General features: G+C 42.5%; 2 protein-coding genes across 7 annotated transcripts; both read left to right on the top strand.

Annotated features, from left to right (window-relative positions):
- The first annotated feature begins 3154 nt into the window (after positions 1-3154).
- LOC118390189 (ribose-phosphate pyrophosphokinase 1-like) lies at positions 3155-14126 on the top strand. Of its 3 annotated transcripts, none has more exons than XM_035780497.2 (7): positions 3155-3473; positions 7662-7845; positions 8125-8223; positions 10989-11113; positions 11535-11708; positions 11912-12071; positions 13256-14126. In XM_035780497.2, exons 1-7 carry the CDS (start codon positions 3352-3354, stop codon positions 13346-13348), a joined length of 957 nt encoding a protein of 318 aa, XP_035636390.1. In that variant the 5' UTR covers positions 3155-3351; the 3' UTR covers positions 13349-14126. The 3 variants fall into 3 exon arrangements, with proteins under 3 accessions (XP_035636390.1, XP_035636389.1, XP_052313045.1); XM_035780496.2 differs by having other exon boundaries at positions 3156-3473; positions 7662-7851; XM_052457085.1 differs by lacking the exon at positions 3155-3473 and adding an exon at positions 4694-4826 and having other exon boundaries at positions 7662-7851.
- Positions 14127-14268: 142 nt separating this feature from the next.
- On the top strand, positions 14269-26379 carry LOC118390186 (SLAIN motif-containing protein-like). Of its 4 annotated transcripts, none has more exons than XM_035780493.2 (8): positions 14269-15420; positions 16220-16752; positions 16924-17063; positions 17190-17339; positions 18802-18933; positions 20116-20409; positions 20630-20800; positions 25975-26379. In XM_035780493.2, the coding sequence occupies exons 2-8, from the start codon at positions 16277-16279 to the stop codon at positions 26277-26279; spliced, it is 1668 nt and encodes a 555-aa protein (XP_035636386.1). In that variant the 5' UTR covers positions 14269-15420; positions 16220-16276; the 3' UTR covers positions 26280-26379. The 4 variants fall into 4 exon arrangements, with proteins under 4 accessions (XP_035636386.1, XP_035636380.1, XP_035636385.1 ...); XM_035780487.2 differs by having other exon boundaries at positions 15319-15427; XM_035780492.2 differs by lacking the exon at positions 14269-15420 and adding an exon at positions 15434-16082.
- Positions 26380-26431: the final 52 nt, after the last annotated feature.

Raw genomic sequence — 26431 nt, forward strand, 5'->3', positions numbered from 1 at the left:
ATCAATTCGTACTGGAACCATCGGAGGGGCCATCTCGATGTGTGCCCAACAGGAGGTGACGTAACTCGCCATCCAGGTTACCCTGGAACTGGGGGATGCGGCAGGCATGGCTCCCCCCGGCCGGGGCAGCTCCATGCGAGGTGTCCCGGCTTGCCGCACTCAGTCATGGACCAGTTGTACACGGCGTGCGAGGCTGAATCCATAATGGCTCAGGATCTTGCGTTTGAGTCCCTCATAATTCGCTGCCTGGTTGGCATTCAAGTCAAGGTAGGACTTCTGGGGCTTCCCGGAGAGGTAGGGTGCCAAAAGGCTGGGTCACCTTTCCCGCTGCGCCGTCCTCTCGAAGGTGCACAAATACATCCTTCTCCGTTAGCTTGACCAGGAACTGATTCGGGCTAGACTCCTGGGCCGTACCACCTTTCAGCTGGATTACCTAACCTGGAGAGCCTGTTGCTTCTGCTGGCTGAGGATAAACTGAGCCACCAGTTTCTCCATGGTAATCTGCGTATGCTCGACCTCACGGCACCCAGAGCTACTGAGATGCTTGTGTACTCTAAGGTATGTGGTAAACTGTGGAGTGTTGGGTTGAGCGCACAGAGATGGACACAGAGACAGGGACAGGGAGGTTCTAGTCAGAAAACACAACTTTACTAGGCAACAAAAAAATTATGTAACAACATAATAACTTAGGGTTGGCTCGGCCCTTCTCATATTCAGCTCTGTGTCTCTGGGAGTTTTATTTCCCCCTTTAGGCTCACCCTTTGCCTCTCTCTTTTCCTCTCTTGTGTTGCGCTACGGTGCTCCATTTATGTGGCCTGCATGGCTGGTTGGCACTCTCCCCTAATTACCCCTAATTGGTGCCATTAGCGTCGGGGTGCCCAGCCTGGGTACTCCCAGCAGAGGGAGCCAACGTCGCGGCATGTACCTCCCCTCTATCACCAACCCCCGGGGTAGACCCCCCGGGATACCACAATGCGTTGAACACGATAGGGCCAAGTAGTGGAATAGTGGTGAGGTTTTAATGGGTGTAGGGTTAGCTGGTAAGGCACATTTCTGTCCTTTTTCCCCTTCCCTTTTTGTGTCACAGACTGTAATGAATTCACACTCCAGAACAGTAGGAGGAAACACAGGGCTAGATAAGATAAATAGATTAATAGGGCGGCCTCACGATAGGAAGCGGGAAGATGGCAGAAATGGAGGTTTGGTTTGAAACTGCTAGTGAGTCGGGTGAAGATAATAGCACAGAGAGTGAGAATGAGAGGGTTACAGTGGCAAAGAAAAAAGGAAACAAGAGAAGTAAAGCTGTGGAGGAAAACAGGAAGCCACTTGATTTGTTTTACTCAGAGTGAGCGTTTTGAATCAATGCTACCTGGGAAATCCGTTTAACTTCTCGAGGAAGTGTGGGTGAGATTCACAAGAAGGGGACTTTTTATGTGTGTGTGGAACAGAAGAAACTTGTTTTAAGACTCAAAAAGATATCAGAGTGGAATGTTTCCTGTATAGATTTTTTTTGTAGCAGTGCGCCTATCAAGGGGGTCATCAAGGTAAAGGGTGGCTACTTTGAAGAATCTCAAATATAAAATATATTTAGATTTGTTTAACACTTTTTTGGTGACTACATGATTCAATATGTGTTATTTCGTAGTTTTGATGTCTTCACTATTATTCTACATTGTGGAAAAAAATAAAAAAAATCCCTTGAATGAGTAAATGTGTGTCCAAACTATTGACTGGTTCTGTAAATGGAGTGGTTGGTGCATGTCGACTGGCTGGTTGGTGCACGTCGACTGGCTGGTTGGTACACGTCGACTGGCTGGTTGGTGCATGTCGACTGGCTGGTTGGTGCATGTCGACTGGCTGGTTGGTGCACGTCGACTGGCTGGTTGGTGCACGTCGACTGGCTGGTTGGTGCACGTCGACTGGCTGGTTGGTGGACGTCGACTGGCTGGTTGGTGCGACTGGCTGGTTGGTGCACGTCGACTGGCTGGTTGGTGCACGTCGACTGGCTGGTTGGTGCACGTCGACTGGCTGGTTGGTGCACGTCGACTGGCTGGTTGGTGCACGTCGACTGGCTGGTTGGTGGACGTCGACTGGCTGGTTGGTGCACGTCGACTGGCTGGTTGGTGCACGTCGACTGGCTGGTTGGTGCACGTCGACTGGCTGGTTGGTGCACGTCGACTGGCTGGTTGGTGCACGTCGACTGGCTGGTTGGTGCACGTCGACTGGCTGGTTGGTGCACGTCGACTGGCTGGTTGGTGGACGGAGAAAAGAAATTCACTTCATCCATGCTACTGTTCTTTGATAAAGAGTCTCTCCCTTCTCATATAAGTTAGGATTCCTAAGGTACCCTGTAAGAGCTTTTGTGCACAAGCCCCTTCAGTGTCATAAATGTAAAAGATTTGGTCACGTGTCAAGTGTGTGCAGAAGGGAAGAGTATCATGAAGTGAAATTCTGCAACTGTGGAGGTGAACATGTGCCTGAATTCCTGGGGTGTCTTGTTAGGGTGAGTGAGAATGAGGTGGCGAGGGTAAGGAGTGTCCAGTGTGTCTCCTATCTGGAGGCGGTGAGAAGATCGGAAGGAACGAGTGGCGGGGAAGAAGCAATGTTAGTAGAGCCTACAAGACCAGTGAACCGAGGGATAGTGAAATGCTACATGTTAAAAAAGTGGACTTTGTATTATTTACTGCAGTGTTCATAATCTGTACAGCCACAAGTGGAGAAGAAGTGGAAGTAAATAGGAATCATTGTGAATGCAGCTGAACCTTTTTTGGGTCTTCAGGATTTCATAGCCGAGAATATTCAAGAAATCATGTCGGTAAATATTCCGCTATCAGACATCTGAGCCTGTGTAAGGATGCATTTTGGAGTGGACTGTGACTGAAGAAGTAGGATGGGTTTTGTTAGTTGACGTGTCTAATTTGGTATTTTATATTATCTCGTTTTTCCCCGTTCACGCAGTTTTTTAATTTTCTCATTCAATACCCCGCCCAGCTGGTGGCAGTAATGCACCAATGACATTGGATGACAACCACCGGTAAACCTCATCGAGGTAGAAGAGGTCGGCCTCACACTCCAGTACAGTAGGTGGCGGTGTATTCAGCTTTCAGCTGGTTGCGATCCGACAATACACATTTTAATAAGAAGAAAGAATCCGAAAAAGACATGAGACAACGACCCAACTCATTCTCGTTTGGCAGCTGAAACTACACCACAGCGGAAAAGAGTCACCGCCGCAAGTTCTAGGCTCCCGTTGGTGGGTTAGATACAGAGAAGCTAGCGAACTTGTTTTGCTTGTTATCCGTGTATTTATGTGAGGGTGTTGTTTGGTTACTTAATCCGGATTCCTCCAAAATGCCTAACATAAAGATATTCAGCGGTACCTCTCATCCGGACCTTGGCCAAAGAATTTCCGACCGCCTGGGACTTGAGCTGGGGAAGGTTGTGACCAAAAAATTCAGCAACCAGGAGACATGGTAGGTTAAGTGTTTTAAACAATTCATATATTTGACCGAGTACCAGCTAGCTACGGTTAGTTATTTTACCAGTGGGTGAATGTTCTGCATGGGAATGCTACTTTGGTTGTTAGCTAGTCTACAGTAACGTTAGCCAGTTAGCTAAAGTTAGCCCACATGGCCGATTGAAAGCGCGAGTGAGTGTGGTAGTTATTGTTGCTAGTTCGCTAACTCAATTAGCTTACGGCCAACGTGTTTCACAACTAATCTAGCTAGCTAACTGGCATTACTTAGCTTTGTTGTTAAAAAAGTAGACGGTAAGGGTAGGAGGCCTAACGTTGGAACTGCAACAGCCCAAAATCCATGTGAACTATTGTAATGCCGGGCATACACAACGCGTTTTTTGCCGGCCCAGACGAATTTTCATGATCGGGGTGAAATCCTATGTATGAACTTGGACTAGGATCAGTACCTCTGGACTCGCGTAGTTTGAGTGGGTGAAGGGCAAGCCGATGGTGGCTGTTCTGTTTTCCAGACCCGTGTCGGATGATGGTCTGATAATGTTTCTTGTAAGTATGAGCAGTGCTACGACGCGATTGGTCAAGGACTACTGCCATTAGCCAATGTGCACTCAGCATGTTAGACCAAAACAAGGATAGAGGAAAGTAACAATTCGCAGGTTGTCACTGGTTACCACAGCCTAAAACAAAAATTGGGGTCAGAATTTAAAGTTAGGCGCAATGTTAGCAATGTGGTTAAGGTTAGGTTTCAAATCAGTTTTTAATAATTGTTTGCAGAAATCGTAGTGGTTTAGGCATCATTATGACTCGAGACCTATCACAAAGGCCCAATAGTGTGTGATTGTGGCCTTGGGAGTTCCTGCATATGGCCTTCCTGCATCTTTTTTTCAGGGGTAAAGGACACTATCTACCTGCACTATGTACTCGCTGCCCAGACTTACATAATTAGACAGTGGAGATTCTCATGATTAAAATGACGTCCGACTTGAAGAAATCGACATATACACACTAGAGGTCGACCGATTAATCGGAATAGTTGGTTAATTAGGGTCGATTTTCAAGTTTAAATAACAATCTGACATCGATTTGGCCGATTTAAAAAAATATATATATAATTAAAAAATATATTTCTTATACACCTTTATTTAACTAGGCAAGTCAGTTAAGAACACATTCCTATTTTCAATGACTGCCAAGGAACGGTGGGTTAACTGCTTTGTTCAGGGGCAGAATGACAGATTTTTACCTTCAATTTTGCAACCTTACAATTAACTAGTCCAACGCTCTAACCACCTGCCTCTCATTGCACTCCACGTGGAGCCTGCCTGTTACGCGAATGCAGTAAGCATCCAAGGTAAGTTGCTAGCTAGCATTAAACTTACCTTTATAAAAAACAAACAATCAATCATAATCACTAGTTAACTACACATGGTTGATGATATTACTAGTTTATCAGTGTGTACTGCGAATGTGATACGCAACATCTGGGATTTGCATTTAGCCACTAGCATGTTGGCAGAAAATGGTGTTTCATAAGGAAAGTATGCATATTTTCCCTGTAATTTATTATTTTTTCCCGCCTTCTTACCATTAAATAAAGTTAAGAAAATTGAAGCCTACGCAGCCTGTAATGGGGTATGTTTTAGGTACGAACCGGTTCATGAGAGCGAGAGATACAAATGTATTGCAGGCTGCTTACAATGCATTTGGATGGTAAGATGACACTACTCAATACTGTCATCTGTTGTCCTTTGGGCTACAAAAGACCATAGCTCTACTGGTGAAATGCACATGAGGGTGTACTCTGGACAGAGCAAAATTGTGTAACCGGAAAGGGTAGGGAATCACTGCTCTACTAATTGATTTTCCCATCAACATAATTGAAACTGGTTTGATAAGACAACTTATCTTTTCATATTGCCATATTACTTGCTACTCGTGAGTTGTTGTACTGTTCCTATTAGTGATAGAAAATCCCATGATCCAGTAGTCTTTGACTTGCTTACCTGTGGCCGGGTATAAGTAACAAGTGCCCTTTGAGATGTAAAAAGCCTGAGGAATTGGTTTACCTGGAGGTTTGTAATGATGGTGCTGATCCTGAGCTTTGACATCCATAGGGTTGTTCAAACTCCACGGTTTCTTCAAGTTAAATGGTGGTGGTATAATATGCAGGAATCGCTCTGCCATTTCCTGGTTGCTAAAATTCTAATAGTTTGCCTAATTTCAGTTTGTGAAGAAACAAGCAATGTATAAAATAGTCACTGTACCATCTAAACCGCAGCAAAATATATTTTCAATTTAATTTTTTTATTTTTTTTTGCTGTTTGAAGCTGGTGAACAAAACTGAAAAGTAAAAGATGCAGAAAATGTAAGAATGGGAAGCATAGAAAATGTCCACAAAAGGTATTTCCTGCTCCTTAGTCTAGCATTAAATGAGTGACCGATCTATGTGAATTTGGTTGGGTCGCCCAAACAATTACATATTGCAGCTTTAAACGCCAGAATAATTGTTAGGACAGGAATGTATGACTGAATTAGGCCTGACCCCATTTAGTTGACTGGTTGATGGGCTGTTGGTCAACCTGAGATTGTTTTGTTGAGCAGTTGCAAAAAATGGCATGTCTTGATTGGCGCCTGTTTCAGTGGACTAATCCATTGCAGAGGCCGCGGGGATGGCACACCAATACCACTAGTAGTACATTTACTGTTAATTCCCAGAATTTGTAACCGACAATGTTTGTTTGGTTAACTTAATTTCTGTTAATACATTCTTTATTATTATTTGTCTTTTACAGTTCCCATTTTCAGAGTTGACACGTTGTTTGCAGAGCACACAACCTAGGCTACACTTGTGAAAAACAAGTTTTGGTTTATTTTGTTCCATTTATGATTTGTCAATTTATTAATTGTTTTGTTTGGAGTGCTCCTGTCAATGTTGATTAAGGATGCACACCTGAATACGCATAGAAGTAGGCCTAGGCTACCTGGCCTGCGCACAAATGTAGGCTTATAAATGTGCCCACTTGGAGATCTGATAGTATGTCTTTCACTCACCACCACTAATGAATGAGCTGAGGAACTTCTTAAAGTACGTTTTTCTTCACCTCAAACGGCAAGTAATTTTATACTGAACAAAAATATAAATGCAACATTTCAACAATTTTACTGAGTTACAGTTCATATATGGAAATCAGTAAATGTATATTCATTAAGCCCAAATCTATGGATTTCACATGACTGGGAATACAGATATGCATCTATTAGTCACGCTCTGATCCGGTGGAAACACCATAAAATTGTCTTACCTGATTGCTTCTTATCTCTAGCGCAAATAGCCTACGTCTGTTTCTGTCTGAAGCTCACTGGCAAAACTCTGAGGGTCCAGAATATTTTATACAATGTCTTAAGTTTATTTGTGCAAGCTTGTGCTGGACCTAGTTGATACAATGTTTCAAGTTTCTTGCAGACAGGCCATGCATAACCATGTGATTGATTTTTTAATTTTTTTTATCAGGATATTTCTTACTGCTGGCTGCAATGTTTTTATTGTTGAATTTACATAGGCTATTTTTACATAGATTGCAATACTTACTTTTAGATTTGTATAATTCATTTTTATATCATTTTTATTAATCACATGACAATGATTTTGCGATATGAAGGCTTTATTATAAAATAAATGAAACGCTTTCACAAATGTGCAGATGAAAATCATAACTGGCGAGCTGATCGTTAGAAAGGGTAAGATAAATTGGCATTCCAAATGGAAAGGTTGCTGACCCCTGGTGTAACCTATTATCGGAAACTTCGGGATCATAATGGCAGAATCTGCGAAGGCCAGTGGGAGGTGGTGGTTCAGGAACCCTTTCCTCCTGCTGGTTAGGTTATCTTGATCTCTGGCTCCCTCTTGAGTAATTTGTCTTAATTATTGAATCACCGTTTGCTTAAAGCATCAGACAATCTTAGTAGCCGACATATAGTTGATTTTATTGAGAGTGCGCGTGAGAGGGGTTTTAATTTTGAACAGCTTTTTTTTTTTGTGAAATATGGATCATTCATTGAGTGTTTGTCTATTGACCTGGAAGCCCATGATGCCATGATTTATGTACATTAACAGATTGGTATTTGTGTTCTCTACCTGTCACCATGTATAGCCTACTGTCTGACAGTCTATGATTTGATCCTGCAGCGTGGAGATCGGGGAGAGTGTCAGAGGAGAGGATGTCTACATTGTCCAGAGTGGTTGTGGTGAGATTAATGATAACTTAATGGAGCTCCTCATCATGATCAATGCCTGTAAGATTGCCTCTGCCTCACGAGTCACGGCTGTCATCCCCTGTTTCCCATATGCAAGACAAGACAAGAAGGACAAGGTGGGGGTGAGGGAAACTTAAATAGTTTGTTCTGTTCACAGCATCAACACACTTCACATCCATATAAATCAGTCTATTTGCTTTGATTTCATATATTTGACTGCTTCACAGAAATGCCATATTGGGCAAACCAATTTGGTTGATTAGAATATAACTGCCAAAGCTAATTCAGAAAGGAGATTGATCTCCCTCGTAGTAAATTGTTTTAATTGCATTTTCTCAATAGACCTTCTGCATGCATTGTATGAGAATAGAGATTAGCAATGTTTTTCTCAACAGAGTCGGGCTCCCATCTCTGCAAAGCTGGTGGCCAACATGTTGTCAGTGTCAGGAGCCGATCACATAATCACCATGGACCTGCACGCCTCGCAGATACAGGTGAGCCTTCTGGCACATTATTTGCTTTGTTCCATCTATATTGCAGTCACTAGTGTGACAACTAAGTACAAATGATTGATTAGGCTATGAGATAGTTAAGTACTATAAACGGGTTGCCTGACAACGTCACAAATGATGCATGCACATCGCAAGTGTAGAAGGCTGGGTTAGGATTCTGAGCGATCAGGTGTAATTGTTGCTTGACAAGAAGCTGCCTTGTGGGGAATCCTAGGTGGCTGGTTTCAGAAATGTTTTTTTTGTAGTGCTGAGAAATAAAAGCTTTTTTATGTCTGTTTGGTTTTAGTTAGATTATTACAAAATAATCATGGTTTTCAGTTTCTATATTTGTTTTTGTATTTTACATTAAATGCATTATACAATTATTTAGAGCTTTTTAATGTAAAAGCCAGTCAAAATGGTGAACATTCAATTGCCAAAACATTGAAAATATTCCCTTGTCTGTCAGGTCCACATAGGAATGTATATTTTTTAATTCCTAAAAGTAATCTCATCACTTCTCAGGCAGTAGCAGACAGACAGAAAAACATCTAACAACTCTGTTCTCCCCATACTTTACTGTCTTTAGTCATCCTTTTTAGCTAGGCCAGCCGGCCTAAATATGCTGCAGAGCTGTCTGATAATCATTTTGCTAGTTCTTCAAAGTAGATGAGGCATACTTTCACAAACTCTCTATCCCTCTTGTCGTTTTGTCTACATTCCTCCCGTGTGGTCTTGTGTGTATCTAACCTAACGTAGCAGGCATCAGTGAATCTATGTCTGAGCCGGAAAAGAACCGGCGCAGTGGATTATGGTCATTGTAGTTAACTACTACGGTTCTGTGCTGAACTAGGTTGAATATTTTCTTAGTGAAAAGAACTCCCTTCAGCCCAGCATCCCATATAGTTCTTGACTTCATTTCTCTCATGACTGATTTGATGTCTCTAGATAAATGTTGCATTGGGCTCACAAAACCCGCCTAAATGGGATTCAAGTACGCTGAACAAAAATATAAACCTAACATGCAACAATTTCAAAGATTTTACTTAGTTACAGTGATATGAGGAAATCGGTCAATTTAAATGAATGCATTAGGCCCTAATCTATGTATTTCACATGACTGAGAATACAGATATGGATCTGTTGGTCACCATATACTGTACCTTAAAAGGTAGGGGTTTGGATTAGAAAAGCAGTCAGTATCTGGTGTGACCACCATACTTTCCTCATGCAGCGCAACAACATCTCCTTCGCTTAGAGTTGATCGTCAATGGCTGTGTGGAGTTGCTGGATATTGGCAAGAACTGAAACGCTGTCGTACACCTTGATCCAGAGCATCCCATACATGCTCAATGGTGACATGTCTGGTGAGTATGCAGGTCATGGAAGAACTGGGAAATTTTCAGCTTCCAGGAATTGTGTACAGATCCTTGCGACGTGGAGCCGTGCATTATCATGCTGAAACATGAGGTGATGGTGGCGGATGAATGGCACGACAATGGGCCTCAGGATCTCGTGACGTTATCTCTGTGCATTAAAATTACCATCGATAAAATGCAATTGTTCGTTGTCCGCAGCTTATGCCTGCCCATACCATATCTCCACCGCTACCATGGGAAAATCACAATGTTGACATCAGCATTCTGATGCCACACATGCTGTCTGCATCTGCCCGGTACAGTTGAAACAGGCATTCATTCGCGAAGAGCACACTTCTCTAGCGTACCAGTGGCCATCGACGGTTAGCATTTGCCCACTGAAGTCGGTTACGATGCTGAACTGCACTAAGGTCAAGACCCTGGACTACAAGCACACAGATGAGATTCCCTGAGATTGCTTCTGACAGTTTGCGCAGAAATTATTTGGTTGTGCAAACCCTTAGTTTAATCAGCTGTCTGGGTGGATGGTCTCCGATGGTCCGCAAGTGAAGAATTTGGATGTGGAGGTCCTGGGCTGCCGTGGTTACACATGGTCTGCGGTTGTGAAACCAGTTGGACGCACTGCCAAATTCTCAAATGACATTTGAGGTTGCTTTGCATGCCCCCTCAACTTGAGACATCTGTGGCATTGTGTTGAGTGACACAAATGCACATTTTAGTGGCCTTTTATTGTCCCCAGCACAAGGTGCACCTGTGTATTGATCATGCTGTTAAATCAGCTTGATATGCCACACCTGTTAGGTGGATGGATTATCTTGGCAAAGGAGAAATGCTCACTACAGGGATGTAAACAAATGTGGTCACAATAACATAAATGTTCCATTTTTAAAAAAAAATCTTATTTCAGCTCATGAAACATGGGATCAATACTTAACATGTTTTTATAATTTTTGTTCAGTGCAATTGAACCGATGTTAGTCAGTTGTTTAATAACCGAAAAACCCCTCAAATTAAGTTATTTCCGCCGCACTAGTATCTTGTTCATGACCCCATGTCTTATTTTGACTTATGCCACGTCTATGATATGACCATTTTGCTAACTAACAACTGTTACGATGTATTTGAGACTTATACAGTTTACATGTTTACAAAATAAGTGCTTATTTTGCAAATGTATTTATTTTTAATAAACATTTGGATCAAATACAGTTTACATGTTGTAAACCCCGTCTGTATTGCCCCGAAGAGGTGCGTGCATCGGTTTTGTTTCTAAACAACATGCTGTCAATAGTGAGTCACGTGAAAATCTGTTGCAAGTAAGGCCGCTTGAAGACGCTGACTAGTGATCCTTTATCTTATCACGGGTTTGCTCACTGTATGCCTCTGTAGGGGTTCTTTGATATCCCTGTGGACAATCTATACGCGGAGCCAGCTGTGCTGAAATGGATCAAAGAGAACATCAATGAGTGGAAGAATTGCACCATTGTGTCTCCTGATGCTGGAGGAGCCAAAAGGTAGATTGGAGGAGGCCAATGTGCCTGTAGATGCTTCATCATTACAATGGGTCAAAATGTCATAAGGTGAATGCACCAATTTGTAAGTCGCTCTGGATAAGAGCGTCTGCTACATGACTTAAATATAAAAATTTAAATGTAAAATGACAGATTTGAGTTGTTAGAAATATTAGCATTGTTGAAAGGATTGTTCTTGCTCAATTCATTATTTAAGGGATTTGTCAAGTTCACCTCATTCAGGCTATTACAACAATTTTGTTGTAATAGGAAAGTATTTTTGATACCGTCCTTACAGTGCTTTGATTAATCATAGAATCATAACTGTCTATATATTCCCTTCCTCCTATAGATGTGACTTTGTGGTATGGTTATGGTACTGCAAGTGATGTCAACCATTCCAATCTGTGGATTCCCTTTGCAGGGTCACCTCTATAGCAGACAGGCTGAATGTGGACTTCGCCCTAATCCACAAAGAGAGGAAGAAGGCTAACGAGGTGGACCGCATGGTCCTGGTGGGGGATGTGAAGGACCGAGTGGCCATCTTGGTTGATGACATGGCAGACACATGCGGCACCATCTGCCACGCTGCAGATAAGTGAGTCGCTACTGTGTTTAAGCTGCATACATTTTACAGAGGCTGAATATAAAATATTTTAAATGTACAACAAATACAGACCAGAGCTATTACATCCGTTTTTAAGGAAGTCTCTGAAAAGAAAATGTATGGATCGCAAAGTTTTTATTTTTTACAAACTGAATGTGGAGATTCAACCAAATGTTTTGTTTCTGAATATCCAGGCTAGTGTCTGCTGGAGCCACAAAGGTCTATGCCATCTTGACCCATGGGATCTTTTCAGGCCCTGCTATCACCCGCATCAACAACGCCTGTTTTGAGGCTGTGGTTGTCACAAATACCATCCCTCAGGAGGATAAGATGAAACACTGTTCAAAAATACAGGTAAGAATCGCAAGCTCATCACAGTAGCTCAGCACCTGATGTTTCCTTGTAGTTCCAGAGTTTAGATCACTTGGGGAATTGAAACATAAACATTCCATTATTTTCAAAAATTATTATGTTTTGACAAAGTTTCTTTCACAAATAACAGATCACCTGACACCAGTACAAGCACACATACCAAGCTCCCTCCACCTCATGAAAACCATTCAAACTTTGTCCAAACAATGTTCAATGATTACCTAAGTAGCAGGCTGTCAACAATCTTCATTTCAATGGCTCAGCATGTTGCCTGGACTACTTACATTTCTGCTTGATTGATTCTTACTGTGTCTAACTCCTTACTGTTCTGAACGTTTCCAAATCTTTGAGTTTAGTTACTGCAGTGTTTCCTCTGGAAGAATTTGTAATAGGGATTCTATAATATTTATGAAGGACTTAAACTCACTTCTGGTGACTTTTTTTTAAAAGGACCCCACCACCCCCGGTTGCCACTACTCAACAAAAAATCTGTCTCATCAAAATTGAAGTCAATCCCCCAAAATGATTTTGAGTTATGATGGCATTTTAACCCAAGTTACCCTACAATTGACGCGTGTTACATTTAGCCCCACTCTCCCCTATGCACTAACAGCAAATTGTGGAGTGGTAACACGCTTAACCATGCCACTGCTAAAAACTCAGGGTTTAAAATGGTGCAGTTTGTGCATATTTAGGAGAAATAAATAAAGTAGGAATCGAAAGCTAAGATCCCCCTGTTTTCCCCGTGATAGGAAGAATTGTTGTGCATTGACTGCTTGTCAGAATGCATGTTTCATGCCCTATGGCACCTGTAACTTGAATGGGCCTCGGAATATTTATCTCGCGTAGAACACACAAAAACACGATGACAAAAAATGTGTAAACTATTCTGGTATGAGGTTGTCGGAATTTTCTATCCATTACTCATTTTGTTTGCAGAGGAAGTAAATGTGGACTGATCCTGGATCTTCAAAGTGTGCCTTGGCAAAACAATTTGTTCAATATTTTTTTGAGTGCAATGATTTTGCCTTGGCGCAACGCACTGACCTACTGGTAGTGTTTCGTTAACCAATTGCTTTCTTTCTGGTTTGAAATGTTTATCTGTGGGGGAAATAAGTTTGGGTGATAATTTGGTTTATACATTTTCTTTTCTCCCCACCCTTCAGGTTATTGACATCTCCATGATTCTAGCTGAGGCTATTCGCCGGACACACAATGGCGAGTCAGTGTCGTATCTCTTCAGCCATGTTCCCTTGTAACATCCCATGAACAACCCCACCCTGCTTTCATTGGAAACCTGTACCAAAGGACGGTTGTCTGGAGCACCACCATCATCTCAACCCATCCATTTATTACCCATCGAAGGAAGGGAGGAAGGAAGGAATGAAGGACATACTGTGGGGTCAATTAAAAAAAAAAAAAAAAAAGCTCCTTACCAATATTCTGTTACAGTGCACTGGCTATCAACTGGTTTGACCTTTTGACTTACCAAATGAAGATTTTAGTTAATTGGTGTATTAATATGCCAGGCTGTTTCATATTGGCATTGTCTGCCATGTTTCACATAGGCATTGTTTATTACAAGATTGAAAAGCTCTAGTTTACATTGCTGCTGAAAGCCATTTTGAGAGAAATGTTCACGCCATTATGGCATTATGTTTAAGGAGCGTGTTATTTTGTTACTGATCTGTTTTCCGCTACAAGGCGGTCTATCTACTTGCATTTCCTAGATAATATTATAATTTTGAGATGCTTGTACTGATAGAAATCTGTGTTTACACAGTTGAACAACAAAGCATTGTGTACTGTTTACATCCACGCTTTAGTTAGACTTTAGTTGTTTTCATGCCTTTGAATTTCAAGCTATATTCTAGAACGTGTTTGCAGTTCCAATTCCAAGTGTCCTTAGTTCTATGCCTTGGTGTGTTGATACCATGATTTTAATATTTAGTTGCATGATTTTTATGTAGTTGTAATCAAAGCATGACTTTCAGTGCACACATACAGGTAACTGCCAAAATAAAGGAAACACCAGCATACACTGTAAAGTGTCTTAATAGGGTGTTGGGCACCACGAGAACAGCTTCAATGTGCCTTGGCATACATTCTACAAGTCTCTGGAAATATATTGGAGGAATGCAACACCATCCACGAGAAAGTCCATCATTTGGTGTTTTCTTGATGGTGGTGGAAAACACTCAGGCACTGCTCTAGAATCTCCCATAAGTGTTGAATCGGGTTGAGACCTTTTAAACCCCCTATGCTCATTTGAGACCTCTCTTTCAAAGTCACTGAGATCTTTTTTTAGACGTGGTCGCCAAAATAATGGGAAACGGGGCATTTTATACGTGACCCTAAGCATGATGGGATGTTTTAATTGCGTGATTAACTCAAACCCCATCTGTGTGGTTGCAACTGCTTTCAACATGAATCCCTCATTCACTCAAGTATTTGCTTTTATTTTGGTATTTACCTCGTACCTAATGAATGTGATTCAATATCATGCACATCTGCCATATTTTATTCATCAAGCAATAAGGCATGTAGTGCATGGAGCCTAATGTAACTGTCACATTATTTGAGCTTTACCAATCCAAGTGGTTTTGCGTTGATCAATTTCCACGCTAAAACTCGGGTATCCTAAGGGTACTCGCCACTTGGGGTAGCATGCACCCTTTCAAAACTTCAGTTCAGTCTTCTATTTCGAAAACAATGGCTTGTGTAGCTCAAAGGCTGCCCACGTGTAAGGCCTGCTTACATAGTTTTCTTTCGAGTATTAAGTATTGTCAGTCCGTCCTATATATAACTCAAACACGGCTGTAGCTGCTTCAATTCTCGTTAAAGGCAATCCACACCAAGGCCATTATACCACATCGAATCTGATTTTACTGTTTAAGACAATGTATGTAAATGTGTCTGATTTTAGCTGAGATTATAGTTCTTTAAACCTACTCTGACACCTCTTGATTGGTTTGAGGATCCCTGATGCCTTAAGTTTATCTATGCAATTCAAATTACCTACCTGGGAGTGGGGAATTTGTCAGTCAGAGGGCTTAGTCTAAAGTCCCTGTTATGTTCATATGTATGCATTGTATTCCCTTGATGTATAATAAAACCCTTTCCTTTGGGATAGATGCATCACACAAAAACACTGCATGCCTTCTACCAATTAATGAGTCAAGCAAGGTGTCCACAGCAGTAGTTATGAAGCCTTCCGGGCGCTGCTAACAGAATAAATACATCTCAATGGAACGCCGGGGGAGTTTCCACCGTTGGTTACCGTTATCAACAACAGCAAGCCAGGCAACAACATGATTGTGGTCCTTGTCTTGTGGGTGGTATGAAATAATCCCTATCAAACAAGCATTTTTTGTACTAATGGAGCCATGTATCCAAGTGTCGGTATATAACGTGTAGCATGTTGGAATACGAGCATTAGCTAGCTAGAGATGAATTAAACCAGAAGTTTATATTGCTAGCTTTTTTTTCATTTTTAAACTTTTGACGTTACTGTAGCTAGGTACTGTACTAGCCAAATGTGTGCTCTAGATAGTATTTTCAGTCTTGTAGGATATGTTGAGATGTTGTAGATAAGCAAGTTTTATGACTAAATCAAGACGGTTAACCCCATCTTATATCCTTGGCTTGGTCATTTCAAAATGTCTTGACAAGTAGTCCCAGTGGGCGGTTTTATTAAAGGTCAACACTATCGGATCTGCTACAGTACAGGCTGGCCAAGTAACGTTAGGAGTATATTATGGCCGAGGACAAGATTGATGAGTAGTGACTGGTGTGTGATCTGACTTCTCCTGTGTGATTGCTAGCAAGTCATTAACGTTACTCATCACTTATGACTGCTGTTGTCACGGAGATCCTTTATCAGAGGCAGCTTGTCGACTCTTTAATCCACATAAGACCCTGACACTGCTTTAAAGCCATCCAAGCTGTTGAGTCTCCTGCTGCAAATCTGGGTCTGTACTGAGTGTAGTGGAGGTAACATGATTCAGTGGCTCTACATTTTGAGAGCTACTTTGGACATTGATATATCGCTTTTACTTGATGTCACTGAAAGAAATGTTTGATTTGTGTTCTGAATTTAGTGTACAATTCAGATGCTTTTTGTTTTTCAGTCAGTGAAAAGTGAAGAACACTGGAGAATTGGAGAGCAGTTTAGGCCGGATATCGGGATGAAGCAGGACATTGCTGCACTGGAGCTGGTAGAAGTTCGAAAGTTACATGAATTAGTGCGGAGACTAGAAATTCAAAATGAATCTCTAACGGAGAGGCGAAGAAATATCAACACCAAAAACCAGGCTCTCTCTGGTGTGCTTATCAGCTGTCCCTCTTCACCGGAGGAACATCTAAATTGCTGTGATTTGCCAGACCCTGAACCAGCAGAGGTCAACGGTGGGGATGGTATATCTCCACCTCCTCTTGAAAGCCCCAGAGATACACTAGTGAGGCAGGATGGACACGTATATGATGGCTGTTATACACACTTGCCCCACAGTGACATGTTGGAAGAGACACACAGGCAGGGATGCATAGGGTCAGATGAGCTGGTGGTCAGGGACACAGAGAAAAGAGCAGAGCACTCTTCTCTGGAGCTAGTGGACCTCCTGGACCTAGAGGAGTGTTGTGAGGTGGAGAATGAAGTGAGCTGGTAGGTACCTGCACAATGTGTTGATAAAACTAAACTGTATAGTGTTAAGAATTTGCAACTTCACTATTTTAGGCAACATTTTTGTCCATGCCTTTGCAAACCACCTTTTTTAATACCTCAGTTGCTTAATTATAATTCAGTGCTTAAGTAGAATCTCTCATTAATCATTAGGTTATATGAGTCACCCAAGAAAGGGGCATCTGCCGAGAGAAGTGATGTGTCCCCTATAAAGTGGTGCAGACAGGTCCTGGACAACCCCAGCCCTGAAACAGAGGTGGCATGTCGCACACTAATTAATATCCTGGACCAAAGTAAGTACTGCACAGTATATTACAATCTCTCTCACACAAATGGACACAGACTAAAAGTGGCCATAATTCTTTATCATCTTGAACAGGTAACTCCTATTAATTTAATTTCCTTATACTTTCAATTAGAGACGAGATGGAGTAGTATCTTTAGCCGTCGCTACCACAGACGTCCTGTAGCCTTCCCTGACACTGGCCATCGCTGCATGGGCTCACCTTCCCCTCGGTACCAGAGATCAACTGACAGAAGTCAACAAACCAACAAACCTAACAGCTCAGGTAGGGTGCAATCTGGAGAAAACAATTCCCAATTCGTAAAACTGTTCTCTCCCATGGGTGCCTGTACATGCATTCGGAAAGTATTCAGACCCCTTGATTTTCCCCCCAAAAAATGTACGTTACAGCCTTATTCTAAAATAGATTAAATAGTTTTTTCCCCCTCATCAATCTACGCACAATACTCCATACTGACAAAGCAAAAACAGCTTTTTAGGAATTTTTGCAACATATACATAAGTATTCAGACCCTTTACTTGGGAATGATGCTATAAGCTTTGCATGCCTGTATTTGGGGAGTTTCTCCCATTCTTCTCTGCAGATTCTCTCAAGCTCAGTCAGGTTGGATGGGGAGCATCGCTGCACAGCTATGTTCAGGTCTCTCCAGAGATGTTAGATCGGGTTCAAGTCCGGGCTCTGGCTGGGCCACTCAAGGACATTCAGAGACTTGTCCCGAAGCCAGTCCTGCGTTGTCTTGGCTGTGTGCTTAGGGTCATTGTCCTGTTGGAAGGTAAACCTTCACCCCAGTCTGAGGTCCTGAGCGCTCTGGAGCAGGTTTTCATCAAGGATATCTCTGTACTTTGCTCCGTTCAGCTTTCCCTCGATCCTGACTAGTCTTCTAGTCGCTGCTGCTGGAAAACGTCCCCACAGCATGATGCTGCCACCACCATGCTTCACCGTAGGGATGGTGCTAGGTTTCAGGCCAAATAGTTCAATCTTGGTCTGAGAGTCCTTTAGGTGACTTTTGGCAAACTCCAAGCGGGCTGTCATGTGCCTTTTACTGAGGAGTGGATTCTGTCTGGCCACTACCATAAAGGCCTGATTGGTAGAGTGCTGCAGAGATGATTGTCCTTTTGGAAGGTTCTCCCATCTCCACAGAGGAACTCTGGAGCTCTGTCAGAGTGACCAAGGCCCTTCTCCCCTGATCGCGGCCAGCTCTAGGAAGAGTCTTGGTGGTTCCAAACTTGTTTCAGAAATGTTTCAGAAATGTTTTGGTACCCTTCCCCAGGTCTGTGCCTTGACACAATCCTGTCTCGGAGCTCTACGGACAATTCCTTTGACCTCATGGCTTGGTTTTTGCTCTGACATGCACTGTCAACTGTGGGACCTTATATAGACAGGTGTGTGGCTTTCCAAATCATGTCCAATCAATTGAATTTACCACAGGTGGACTCCAATCAAGTTGTATAAACATCTCAAGGATGATCAATGGAAACAGGATGCACCTGAGCTCAATTTCGAATCTCATAGCAAAGGAAATTAATACTTATGTAAATAAGGTATTTCAATTTTTCATAACTTTGCTAAAATGTCTAAACCTGTTTTCACTTCGATATTATAGCGTATTGTGTGTAGATTGATTTTACGCATCAATCTTTCCAAATGCTCTGTAACTCCAACCAACTAAAGTTCCAGATTGTCCTGGTTGTATTTACTCAGTGTCTCTATTGCCTTGGTATTTCAGATGGCAATGATGCCATTTTACCACCATCAATGGACGAGAATGAGCCGAGTTTCTCAGATGACTCCATCACCATGGGCTACAGGCTGCAGGACCTCACTGATGTCCAGATCATGGCTCGCATGCAGGAAGAGAGTGAGTATGGAAAGTTTTGATTCATATAGTTACGGTTCATATGAGGAAATCAGTCAATTGAAATAAATTAATTAGCCCCTATATATGGATTTTACATGACTGGAAATAGAGATATGCATCTGTTGGTCACAGATACCTTAAAAAAAGTAGTGGCGTGGATCAGAAAACCAGTCAGTATCTGGTGTGACCACCATTTGCTTCATGCAGCGCAACACATCTCCTTCACATAGAGTTGATCAGGCTGTTGATTGTGGCCTGCGGAATGTTGTCCCACTCCTCTTCAATTGCTGTGTGAAGTTGCTGGAGATTGGCAGGAACTGGAACATGCTGTCGTATACGTTGATCCAGAGCATCCCAAACATGCTCAATGGGTGACATGTCTGGTGAGTATGCAGGCCATGGAAGAACTGGGACATTGTCAGTTTCCGGGAATTGTGTACAGATCCTTGCGATATGGGGCTGTGCATTATCATGCTGAATCAAGAGGTGATGGCGGTGGATGAATGGCACAACAATGGACCTCAGGATCTCGCCACAGTATCTCTGTGCATTCAAATTTGCAACAATAAAATGCAATTTTGTTCGTTGTCCGTAGCTTATGCCTGCCAGTACCATAACCCCACCGCCACCATGGGTCACTCTGTCCACAACAATGACATCAGTAAACTGCTCGCCCACACGACGCCATACACATGGTCTGCTGTTGTGAGGCTGGTTGGAAGTACTGCCAAAATCTCTAAAACAATGGAGGCAGTTTATGGTAAATAAATTAACACTAAGTTATCTGGCAACAGCTCTGGTGGACATTTTTGCAGTCAGCATGCCAATTGCATGCTCCCTCAACTTGAGGCATCTGTGGCATTGTGTTGAGTGACACAACTGCACATTTTAGAGTGGCCTTCTGTCCCCAGCACAAGGTGCACCTGTGTAGTGATCATGCTGTTTAATCAGCTTCTTGATATGCCACACCTTTCAGGTGGGTGGATTATCTTGGCAAAGGAGAAAACACATTTGTGCATTACATTTGAGAGAAATAATAGTTTTGTGCTTATGGAACATTTCTGTGAAATTTTATTTCAGCTCACTATACATGTTGCGTTTATATTTTTGTTCAGTGTAAATACTATGCATATCTACTTTACTTGTGGACAGGGTGTATGACAGTGTTTTCCTTGTCCCAAGGTTTACGACAGGACTATGCCTCCATCCCTGCTGCCCCCACACCGTTCAGGGGTCCTGGTGCATCCATGCTGTCACCTTCTAATTATAGCTACAGTGATCTGGAGTTCGACAAGTATAGCCTGGAGGACACAGTCGCATACACACCGCCTCCCAGCCAGCTGCCCCACTACCGCCGTTCCCCATTGGGCCAGTCACCCAGAGAAATAGCCAAGCCTGGTTACAGCAGCCAGCTGCCAAGGCCTCCCAGTCAAGCGACTACTCAATCTAAGCTGTTTAAGATTGCAAAGAGCAGAAGTAAAAAGAGCACCTATAACAGGCAACATGGAAAATCCCTTGTGACACACAAATATACACATTGACTTTTACATATTCTTTTTTACATATCGACAGCACTCTTTAAAGTGGTGTGATGTCACATAGAACATTCTTTACTCCTATCAGTTTATCATAATCTGCTATGTGTGTTTCACCCGATTGTATGTGAAATGGGAGTTAACCCAGAATGTTGTTGTAGAGGGTCTGAGAAGCAGCATGTCCAACCAGGATTCACCCCCTCGCACCAGCCTCCGCTCTCTCCAGGCAGTCAGGAACAGCCGCAACCTGGAGGCCAACGGCCAGCTCCTCACAGACCACCCCACCTCCCGCCTCACCTACCCTGTAGCAGGTTCAACCAGATCTCCACCAGGTGGGTTGGCATTTTAGTAGGGATTAGATATGACTAAACCTTGCCCGCCACCATGTACAGTTGAAGTCGGAAGTTTACAAACACTTAGGTTGGAGTCATTAAAACGTGTTTTTCAACCACTCCACAAATTTCTTGTTAACAAACTATAGTTTTGGCAAGTCGGTTAGGACATCTACTTTGTGCATGACACAAGTCATTTTTCCAACAATTGGAAACACTATCACAATTCCAGTGGGTCAGATGTTTACATATACTAAGTTGACTGTGCCTTTAAACAGCTTGGAAAATTCCAGAAAACAATGTCATGGCTTTAGAAGCTTCTGATAGGAAAATTGACATCATTTGAGTCAATTGGAGGTGTACCTGTGGATGTATTTCAAGGCCTTACCTTCAAACTCAGTGCCTCTTTGCTTGACAAAAAAAAATGTCAAATCAGCCAAGACCTCAGAAAAAACATTATAGACCTCCACAAGTCTGGTTCATCCTTGGGAGCAATTTCCAAACGCCTGAAGGTACCACGTTCATCTGTACAAACAATAGTACGCAAGTAAAAACACTATGGGACCACGTAGCCGCCATACCGCTCAGGAAGGAGACACTTTCTGTCTCCCAGAGATTAACGTACTTTGGTGCAAAAAGTGCGAATCAATCCCAGAACAACAGCAAATGACCTTGTGAAGATGCTGGAGGAAACAGGTACAAAAGTATCTATATCCACAGTAAAATGAGTCCTATATCAACACAACCTGAAAGGCTTGTGTTGATATAGGAAAGTGTATGCAGTTTCCTCTGCTTGGAGCACCAGTGAAGTGGGCAGGGCTGTACAGATGTCTTCTCTTACATCTGCAAGCAGAGTCTGAACATCAGACAGGATGGCATTGTCTCCCACAATCTGTGCAATGGCTACTGCTATAGGTTCCAGGAGTTTCAGGCTGCTTACCACTCTCTCCCAAAATACATCATCCAGGAGGATCCTCTTGATGGGGCTGTCCATATCGGCAGACTGTGATATGGCCATTTCTTTGAGAGACTCCTTCCCCTCCAGGAGACTGTCAAACATGATGAACCACCCCAACAGGTGTTGCAGGGCAGCTTCAATGTGGTGCTCTTATTCTTCTCACTTTGCTTGGTGAGGTAGATTGCTGATAATACCTAACCATTTCCTTGGTTCTCTTGTAGTGTGTATCCATTGTTTTCAGTGCCATGATGTCCTTGAGGAACATATTCAATGCATGAGCAGCACAGCCAATGGGTGTGATGTGAGGGTAGGACTCCTCCACTTTAGACCAAGCAGCCTTCATGTTCACAGCATTGTCTGTCACCAGTGAAAATAACTTCTGTGGTCCAAGGTCATTGATGACTGCCTTCAGCTCATCTGCAATGTAGAGACCGGTGTGTCTGTAGTCCCTTGTGTCTGTGCTCTTGTAGAATACTGGTTGAGGGGTGGAGATGATGTAGTTAATTATTCCTTGGCCACGAACATTCGACCACCCATCAGAGATGATTGCAATACAGTCTGCTTTCCTTATGATTTGCTTGACCTTCACTTGAACTCTGCTGAACTCTGTATCCAGCAAATTAGGAGATAACGCATGTCTGGTGTGAGGGGTCTATGCTGTGCGAAGAACATTCAGAGATCTCTTCCAATACACATTGCCTGTGAGCATCAGAGGTGAACCAGTTGCATACACAGCTCGAGCAAGACATTCATCGGGATTTCTATGACTACGTTCCTCCATTGAGTAAAAAAAAACTGATTCCAGGAGGACCATGAGCTGTTGCTATCGATAAGGTGTCTGATTCATCATTTTCACCTGAAATAGAAGTAGGGGGACTTTTGTCAGAGGGTGCTTGTTGTGAGCACTGAGGGAACTTTATGCACTTGGCCAGATGGTTATGCATCTTTGTTGCATTCTTCACATATGATTTGGCACAGTATTTGCAAATGTACACAGCTTTCCCTTCTACATTTTCTATTTATTTATTTTATTTCACCTTTATTTAACCAGGTAGGCAAGTCGAGAACAAGTTCTCATTTACAATTGCGACCTGGCCAAGATAATGCAAAGCGGTTTAACACAGAGTTACACCTGGAGTAAAACAAACATACAGTCAATAATACAGTATAAACAAGTCTATATATGATGTGAGCAAATGAGGTGAGATAAGGGAGGTAAAGGCAAAAAAAGGCCATGGTGGCAAAGTAAATACAATATAGCAAGTAAAACACTGGAATGGTAGATTTGCAATGGAAGAATGTGCAAAGTAGAAATAAAAATGATGGGGTGCAAAGGAGCAAAATAAATGTATTAAATACAGTAGGGAAAGAGGTAGTTGTTTGGACTAAATTATAGGTGGGCTATGTACAGGTGCAGTAATCTGTGAGCTGCTCTGACAGTTGGTGCTTAAAGCTAGTGAGGGAGATAAGTGTTTCCAGTTTCAGAGATTTTTGTAGTTCGTTCCAGTCATTGGCAGCAGAGAACTGGAAGGAGAGGCGGCCAAAGAAAGAATTGGTTTTGGGGGTGACTAGAGAGATAAACCTGCTGGAGCGTGTGCTACAGGTGGCAGATGCTATGGTGACCAGCGAGCTGAGATAAGGGGGGACTTTACCTAGCACGGTCTTGTAGATGACATGGAGCCAGTGGGTTTGGCGACGAGTATGAAGCGAGGGCCAGCCAACGAGAGCGTACAGGTCGCAATGGTGGGTAGTATATAGGGCTTTGGTGACAAAACGGATTGCACTGTGATAGACTGCATCCAATTTGTTGAGTAGGGTATTGGAGGCTATTTTGTAAATGACATCGCCAAAGTCGAGGATTGGTAGGATGATCAGTTTTACACGGGTATGTTTGGCAGCATGAGTGAAGGATGCTTTGTTGCGAAATAGGAAGCCAATTCTAGATTTAACTTTGGATAAGAGATGTTTGATGTGGGTCTGGAAGGAGAGTTTACAGTCTAACCAGACACCTAAGTATTTGTAGTTGTCCACGTATTCTAAGTCAGAGCCGTCCAGAGTAGTGATGTTGGACAGGCGGGCAGGTGCAGGTAGCGATCGGTTGAAGAGCATGCATTTAGTTTTACTTGTATTTAAGAGCAATTGGAGTACACGGAAGGAGAGTTGTATGGCATTGAAGCTTGCCTGGAGGGTTGTTAACACAGTGTCCAAAGAAGGGCCAGAAGTATACAGAATGGTGTCGTCTGCGTAGAGGTGGATCGGAGACTCACCAGCAGCAAGAGTGGCCTCATTGATATATACAGAGAAGAGACTCGGTCCAAGAATTGAACCCTGTGACACCCCCATAGAGACTGCCAGAGGTCCGGACAGCAGACCCTCCGATTTGACACACTGAACTCTATCAGAGAAGTAGTTGGTGAACCAGGCGGGGCAATCATTTGAGAAACCAAGGGTGTCGAGTCTGCCGATGAGGATGTGGTGATTGACAGAGTCGAAAGCCTTGGCCAGATCAATGAATACGGCTGCACAGTAATGTTTCTTATCGATGGCGGTTAAGATATCGTTTAGGACCTTGAGCGTGGGGTGCACCCATGACCAGCTCTGAAACCAGATTGCATAGCAGAGAAGGTATGGTGAGATTCGAAATGGTCGGTAATCTGTTTGTTGACTTGGCTTTCGAAGACCTTAGAAAGGCATGGTAGGATACATTAGCTGCAGTGAAATGTCACCACACATAAGATAGTGCCCGTGGCATTTTCCTGTAAAGATGAGAAAAAAACGAGTAAAAAGAATAACAAATACAATTCCATGTACAGATAGATAGTTAAGCAGTTCGATTAAACAACTCCTTTGCAAGATACATGTTTTAAAATAAAACATGTATGGAAACAGGTGAATTAACACTCCTCAAAAGGGCTCAAGCAAGCTAAAATCCACATGGTAGCAAAAACTAACTAGCAGAAAATTAACAAGTTAGAAATTATTTAAACACATTTTGCTCAAGGCTACTATGTACTAGTTAACAAAAAATCATGTATGTCATATAAAATATATTCACCCCACCCAGTATTGTAATCAAAAGCATGTAGTCCTTGGCTCAGACAGTGTAGTAGTGTGGACTCAATAGCATCTCATTAGTGAGCAAGATCTTGAAGATCAGCTGTACATGTAATGGAAGAATGCACTGTGCATGCAGAGGGTTGCAATTCCATTGAATTGGGGATAGTTTAACCAAAATATGCCACAAGACCTAGAATTGCCTTTTGTGTGACCCAAAAAAAAGGTTCACTGTAATAAGCAAACCTTTTTGATGAATTTAAGAAAAATTCCCCAAATTCCCGGTCTTAACTTGCCAATAGAACATTTCTGGAAATTTCCCGGAAAGTTTCCGACACTTTGCAACCCTAATCCTGAGGAGTGGCTTCCATCTGGCCACTACAATAAAGGTCTGATTGGTGGAGTGCTGCAGTTGTGCTGCGGTTGTCCTTCTGGAAGGTTCTCCCATCTCCACAGAGGAGTCGGTTTTACTCCTGGCTCAGAGTTTGTCTGAGCAGTGTCTAGCCTTTTACTGCAGTGGGCTTAATCGGGGTCACAGAGTGATTCTTGGTAGTCTTAAACAGATCTACTTTGAAACAAAAGTATTACAACTCACACAGATGGTTACAGTCTTAAAAAAAGAAGACACCTGTACCATGTCATTTATAGAGTTTTTAATTCAAATAAAAAATGTATTGGTCACATACACTTGTTTAGCAGATGTTATTGTGGGTGTAGTGAAATGCTTGTGTATTCAATGTAGAGTTTGCATCCCAATATTTCACTTCATATACATCACAGAAGACTGAAATATAACAAAACTGTTTGACATACAAACACCGGATTTTCATCAGTTAAAAAGAAAACTTTTAACGATGAAATTATGAAAAATATGAACATTCCACCCATGAGGCCAAACAAGGCACTTTTGATCATTGACTGCAGGATAGTGCTACCATCATCCTTAAACTAACTGACCTGGGAGTTTTTTTGTTGTCTTAAAACAGGTTTTAACAGGATTCCTAGGAACTATTCTGCGATGCTTTGTGGATACGGGTTCAGATCTCAACCCAATTGAACACTTTAATAGAAGATTCTGGAGCTGCCTTTTTTAAAACTTGGCTTTATTTCAGACAAGACATGTTTAGTCCATAACATTTCCAAACTTGTGATTGCCTCCTAGGTGAGTCTTCAGCCAGGCTTAGGAGTGGTGGCCGATCTTCATCTGTTTCTGCCAAAACCTTGAACTCCAGTGACCCCCCTGCAACTGGAGCAGCACGGCAATCCCTGAGAGAATCATTTCAGGCCTTGTCTATTAGAGGGCTGCCGAGAGCCCAGTCCCTCATCCCCTCTGGTTTGAGGATCCCCTGTCCCAGTAAGGACTTTTCAGTTGGAGGGTACCTATCAAGTCATGTCTATGCCTCCCCTGAGAGGTCGACTACCATGGCTTGGGGCAGACTGGGGCAGCCTGCCAATAACCATAAGTAAAAAGGTATACTCAATGTTTCTCAGTAATTCCTCAGTAAATCTGTAACATACTCTCACTCAAAATAACTCCACTTAATGTATTAAAGCACATTAAACAGTGGTTTCTGTGAATTTGATTTTAATTATTGTTTTCTTCTGCCAATCATGCAGTG

This window comes from Oncorhynchus keta, chromosome 11, assembly GCF_023373465.1.
Source record: "Oncorhynchus keta strain PuntledgeMale-10-30-2019 chromosome 11, Oket_V2, whole genome shotgun sequence".
Lineage (NCBI taxonomy): Eukaryota > Metazoa > Chordata > Actinopteri > Salmoniformes > Salmonidae > Oncorhynchus > Oncorhynchus keta.

What these genes read in the sequence shown, in the direction of transcription:
- LOC118390189 (XM_035780496.2), top strand. Translation starts at nt 3,352, where the DNA reads ATGCCTAACATAAAGATATTCAGCGGTACCTCTCATCCGGACCTTGGC. An exon ending in ACAAGAAGGACAAGGTGGGG is followed by an intron (nt 7,852 to 8,124) that starts GTGAGGGAAACT and finishes TTTTCTCAACAG; the next exon opens with AGTCGGGCTCCCATCTCTGC. An exon ending in ATCTGCCACGCTGCAGATAA is followed by an intron (nt 11,709 to 11,911) that starts GTGAGTCGCTAC and finishes CTGAATATCCAG; the next exon opens with GCTAGTGTCTGCTGGAGCCA.
- LOC118390186 (XM_035780487.2), top strand. Translation starts at nt 15,401, where the DNA reads ATGATTGTGGTCCTTGTCTTGTGGGTG. An exon ending in CAACAAACCTAACAGCTCAG is followed by an intron (nt 17,340 to 18,801) that starts GTAGGGTGCAAT and finishes TTGGTATTTCAG; the next exon opens with ATGGCAATGATGCCATTTTA. An exon ending in TAAGATTGCAAAGAGCAGAA is followed by an intron (nt 20,410 to 20,629) that starts GTAAAAAGAGCA and finishes ATGTTGTTGTAG; the next exon opens with AGGGTCTGAGAAGCAGCATG.